Source organism: Triticum aestivum, chromosome 5D, assembly GCF_018294505.1.
Source record: "Triticum aestivum cultivar Chinese Spring chromosome 5D, IWGSC CS RefSeq v2.1, whole genome shotgun sequence".
NCBI classification, from domain to species: domain Eukaryota; kingdom Viridiplantae; phylum Streptophyta; class Magnoliopsida; order Poales; family Poaceae; genus Triticum; species Triticum aestivum.
The window spans coordinates 498,147,358-498,153,110 of NC_057808.1; the positions used below are offsets into that span (position 1 = coordinate 498,147,358).

Below are 5,753 nucleotides of genomic sequence, written 5' to 3' on the forward strand. Positions count from 1 at the left end.
GTAAAACCCTTCAGATGAGACGAGCTTCTATCACAAGTTGAGCGAGATATAGCTCTCGCGGCGCTCTCCGACTGTAAAGTTTCTTCATTCGGCCGATGCGGGGCTTTAACTCGGTGCGGGACTTTGGGGGGGGGGGATTTGATCAGAGTAGAGAGGTTTGAGGGAAAAAATATACTTTTCTCCGGCTCATATCATAATAAGCGAGACATCGGCGTCGTTCGTAAAGTTCTTAATTAGGCCTGCGCGGCGCTCTAACTGGGCCGCAGCCCACAAGGCTGAGCTGGGGCATCTCCGTCCGCATCGCAGCCGTCCATTCGTCACCGATCCAACCGTCCATTGCCCGTTCGCGCGGATCGATGGCCCCACACCTAGGTTTGGATCCTTTGAAATTAATTAGGGGCAGAGCTTTCCTGTGAGGAGGGGGCATGCCCCCCCTCCCACCCTCAAATAAAAAACCTCAAAACATGTCTATGTAAATCTATACACCTAATGATAAAGGGGCTATTGCTTCTTGTGATATGTCACGGAAATTGCCCCTAAAGTTGCAAAATATTACCCACCAATGCAACTTATAAGTGATAAAATAAACATTTCACGCATGGGAATTCCCCGCCTGGGCAGTCCCATGCGGTAGAGACCTCCTATACTGTGCTCTGCACGTTGAGGGAAGACGCAGCGCCTCCGTTTGGGACTTCAAAATAATTTCTTTTTTTTTCAAATTTTATTTTATTTTCTTTTCCTTTTGTTTTTTCCTTAATTTAAATAATTTGGGACTTCAAAAAGTTCTAAAAATTAAAAAAAGAACATGAGAAATTTGAAATAAAATGTTTGTGGATTCAGAAAATGTTTGCAATTTTGTCGGAAAATGTTTTCTTATTCAAAAAATGTTCCAAATTATGAAAACAAATATTCAGGAAATAAGAAATGGTCATGCTTTTTTAAAAAGTTCATATATTAAACAACATTAATGAAACTGAACAAAATTTCACCAATTCCATAATTTTCATGAATGGTAAAATGTCCTAAAAATAAAAAAAAACTGTTCATGACTTACAAAATAGTTTATTCATTCATAAAATGTTCGCTGATTCAAAAAATGATCGTTAATCAAAAAATATTCGTGAATTTGGAAAATTGTTCTACCAATTTCCAAAAAAAGTTCAGTCATTCTAGAAATGCTCGTAGATTCAAGAAAAATGTTTAAATAAATGTTCACATTTTTTAAAAATGTTTGTAAATAGTAAAAAATGTTCATGAATTCAAAAAATGTTCTTGATTTTAGAAAACAATCGAAAAAAATGTCTGCAAATAGTATGAAGTGTTCAATAATTTGAAAAATGTTCACGATTTCAAATATGTGCACGAGTTTAACAAAATGGTCATGATTTCACGGAATTGAGAGTGATAGTGTATCTTGGTGGTGCAGCAAAATGTGGTCATGGCCATAGAAGATTATGATTTTTTTCTCCCGTTGCAACGCACGGGCCCTTTTGCTAGTCATTTATAACATGCTTAAATTTCTTGAATCTTAAGCATATTGTCTCTAGCTTGGCATCTCAAGATTTTCTTTGAAGCTCCTTAATTGCTTGGACTTCCTGATTAACCACGGGCTATGGGCATCTCCTATAAGTCCAGAGGACAAAACTGCACACCAGTCTATTGTACAGGTGGTAGCGGCGCATGTGTGACACCTCAATTTTTGGCCCTTTCTTTTTCTTTTGGTTTTCTTTGATCTTTGATTTGGATTTCTTCTGTCTGGCTTTATGGTCTTGAAACCTAGGAAGACCATCTCTTTCCCCCCCTCTCAAGTGATTCATCACTCTCAAAATCCATCCCAAGATCATGTCATTTTCACCCTAGCCCAACCCTAATCTTTATTTCTTGGAAATATTTTTTTTCTATTAAAGGAATAACCCTGTTTCCCCTAGGTTGTGAAGCAACCTATATTTCTGTCATTCCCAAAATTTCCACAAAATTCCCATAATTCCTTTGGACCATTTGGACCTTGGATATGTAAAAATATTCAAGATTCCATGCTCATGGTGAGCACACCATCCAATCTTTGCTTTTGGTCATATTTTTTTAGTTTGTGAAGCAACTATATTTTATATTGCTCTATAATTTTTGAACTTTACCAGAACATTCTCCCAACTATATAACTTCCCTCCACAAATTTTGAGCTCATTTCATCTATCCAATAATTCTCAAGAATTTTCCCAAGTTTCTGTCTAGTGGGAAGCATTGTGAAGGAAGTGCCATTTTTATTTATCCAAATGGTATGAAATTTTTACGGTGCCTTCCTATGCCCAAAACACCATCCTCCACCAAATTTTAGCTCGATCCATCACAACATTTAAGCACAGCTCCATTTTTCCATTTTCTGTCCAGTGGGGTTGTTTGTGAAGCAAGTGCTATCTAGACACTCCAATTGAGCTAAAACTTTGCCAAAGCGATCACCTTAGCAGACGACCACACTAAAGCCAAAAATTAGACTCAATGGACTTGTGCATTGCTCTCACCACTAATCAAACACCCTACTACTGATTAGTGTTAGTGCCAAGTTCAGCCACCTCTTTTGTCTCTGCTGTTGTCTCTTTATACCTAGAAGCTACCTAAGGTGTGCCCAACCTTCCAGACATACTTGGGCCCCCAAAATCTCTAGTTGAGGAGTACTCGTTGCAAAGATCACTCCAACTTCCCCAGATTGCGACAAGTGGCGTGCTGCATGTGCGTCACTTGTCGCAACCTGGGAGTTTTCCCTTTTTTCGTAGATCCGTTTATTCAAAATGTTTTATCTCTTAAACGTGCGTCCAAATCTCGAACCGCTTTCACCATTGGATTCCTCGTGTCGAGATCTTCAAAACTAGATCCCATGTTGATAGGCTTTGACGAACATTTTTTCACGAAAAAAACCTAACGAAAAAAACCAGATGAAAAAACCGAACCGGGAGCACGGGTTTTATCCCTTTCCGCAAGAGGCACGCCCGTGCCTCTCACGAAATCACAACTGTGCCTCTCGCGAAAAAAAGAAGAAGAAAAAATGCGTTTTTTTTCGTTTCCAAGGAGGCACGATAGTGACTCTCGCGAAAGCACAACCGTGCGTCTCGCGAAAGCAAAACCGTGACTCTCGCGAAAGAAAAAAACAGAAAACATGTTTTTTTCCGTTTCCGAGAGGCACGGCCGTGACTCTCGCAAAAGCACAACCGTGACTCTCGCGAAAAAAAAACAGAAAACACGTTTTTTTTGTTTCCGAGAGGCACGGCCATGACTCTCGCGAAAGAAAAAAAACAGAAAACGCGTTTTTTTCCGTTTCCGAGAGGCACGGCCGTGACTCTCGCGAAAGCAAAACCGTGCCTCTCGCGGAAGTAAAACCGTGACTCTCGCGAAAGGAAAAAAAAGGAAACAGGTATTTTTGCGCAAATTTTTTTTCAATTTTTTTATCAAAAAGCTAGGAAAGACCGGTGGAAAACAAAAACGTCAAAAAAACCGGGAAAAAACCCGTTAAAAAGCAGAAAACGCGGGCGGACAAAAAAAATATTTCAGAGGGAGCACCCAGAGCGCGGCACGTGGCGAATGGCTAAGAGCGCGCCAAGTGGCGCTGATCGTTGCGAGGCTTTCAAAGGAGCGTTCGTTAATTAGTTGTTCTCGCGTGCCCCTCTACGTCCGTAAATTTTTTCATTCTGCCGGCGTGGGGCTCTAACTGGGCCGCAGCCCACAAAGGCTGAGCTGGGGCATCTCTGCCCACATCGCAGCCGTCCATTTGTCACCGATCCAACCGTCCATTGCCCGTTCGCGCGGATCGACGGCCCCACACTGCCCCCTTCCCGCGCCGTTTAAATATCTGCCCAAACCCGTCGTCCAAACTCAACGCACTCCCGCCTTCTCAAATCTCCCATCGCGCCAAATCTCTCCGCACCTCCTCCTACCAGATCTCGCCGCCATGGACGCCTCGCCCACCGGCGCCGTCTCCAAGGCGAAGAAGTACGTGGTGGGGCGCAAGCTCGGCGGCGGCCTCAGGAAGAAGGCGGTGGCGCGGTCCGTCAAGGCCGGGCTGCAGTTCCCCGTCGGCCGCATCGGCCGCTTCCTCAAGAAGGGCCGCTACGCGCAGCGCGTCGGCATGGGCGCCCCCGTCTACCTCGCCTCCGTCCTCGAGTACCTCGCCGCTGAGCTGCTTGAGCTGGCCGGGAACGCCGCCAAGGACAACAAGAAGTCCCGCATCATCCCGCGCCACCTGCTGCTCGCCATCCGGAACGACCAGGAGCTCGGCAAGCTGCTCGCCGGCGTCACCATCGCGCACGGCGGCGTGCTGCCCAACATCAACCCCCTGCTGCTCCCCAAGAAGACCGCCGAGAAGGAGCCCAAGTCGCCCAAGAAGGCCCCCAAGTCCCCCAAGAAGGCTTAGTCTCGATTACTGTCTAGTGCTTCCTAATAGAATTAGTGTTCGCTGTTCATGTCGATGTCGTTATGTTCTGTTCTGCTTTGAAAAAAAAATGTCGGAAATATGTCTGTCTTACAGTAAGTTCATTCTCCGTCTGCTCATGATTTTGCAATGCCGTCTTACAGTTTCACATCTGCATGGTGGGATGCCAATTTTTTGAATCTGACAAATTGAGTTTGGTGTGGTTACTAGAAAAATGTCAGAAATCTCTGCTTACAGTTAATTCTTTGCTCTGTTTTCCGTCTGTTCATGATTTTGCAATGCTATGTAGTTTTACATCTGTGTGGTGGGATGAATCCTCCTTGTTGTATTTACTGCTCATTTGAATCTGACAAATTCACTTGGTCTGGTTACTAGAAACTCTTAAAAGTCAGAGTTGCAAGATGAGAAGAAGGCAGGTTGTATGAGGTCAGGTTCAGACATTTCTATAAGTAAAGTACCACCAAACCAAATTTCCAGCTTATGTATGAATGAAATGATTAGCTAATTCCTGAAATCACTACATTCTAGAACACGTACTATGTTGCTTAATGACTGAATTAAAAGTTCAGTTGCATATCTCTGAAACAAATACAGAGAAAGAGGACCCATTCTTGATAGCCCAAAGTTGCTGGGGTTATGGGAACTTAGAAAGGCCTCTAGCTGATGAGATTTGAGTGGCTAATTTTCTTAATAACAACATGCACTTTTACGATTTCCACACATTTGCTCGTTGTTTTTGTGAAAACTATTGGCTGCTTGTGTGATGCACTGCTGTTGTATATTCTAGTGCCCGCGATCTGTTTTACATTAATATACTGTAAAATGTTATTTTGTTCAACAAAAAGTAGTCCCTTAAGACAGTCGTTTTGTCTTTTGATGATCCTCTGTTTATTTGTCCTTTAAGCATGTTATTTTCTGGTGTGTCCATGGAAAAATGGGCAGTAGTAACTACACTGTCTAAGCATACAGTAACTGATGCCTCACTCTTGAATACCATAGATCTGTTCAGAAGGGCCAGTGTTAGCAACTTGTTACCGAATTCATAATATTTCTCGCAGCTGGTAGAAGGTTTGTACCACACGGAGCAGATCCAAAAACCTGCCAAAGTTTTTAAATGTCACTGCAAATGAAATTTCAGCCTTACCACCTGTAGCGAGGCACTTGATATACTAATTCAAGGGAGTTGTATACTTGTATGGCCGGAATGATATGTGACACGATCAGAATGAATTCATTAGCGGTTTGCACCGGCTCTTGTTGCACATTTTCAACTTATAACACACTTATCCAAGCACCACACTATTTTCCCACGATTCTCCACATCACAGATTTG

The 5,753-nt window shown here is 43.0% G+C and overlaps 1 protein-coding gene across 1 annotated transcript; it reads left to right on the forward strand.

Annotated features, from left to right (window-relative positions):
• The first annotated feature begins 3,871 nt into the window (after positions 1–3,871).
• LOC123125741 (histone H2A) lies at positions 3,872–4,502 on the forward strand. The gene has a single exon (XM_044546206.1). It carries the CDS (start codon positions 3,941–3,943, stop codon positions 4,400–4,402), a length of 462 nt encoding a protein of 153 aa, XP_044402141.1. The 5' UTR covers positions 3,872–3,940; the 3' UTR covers positions 4,403–4,502.
• Positions 4,503–5,753: the final 1,251 nt, after the last annotated feature.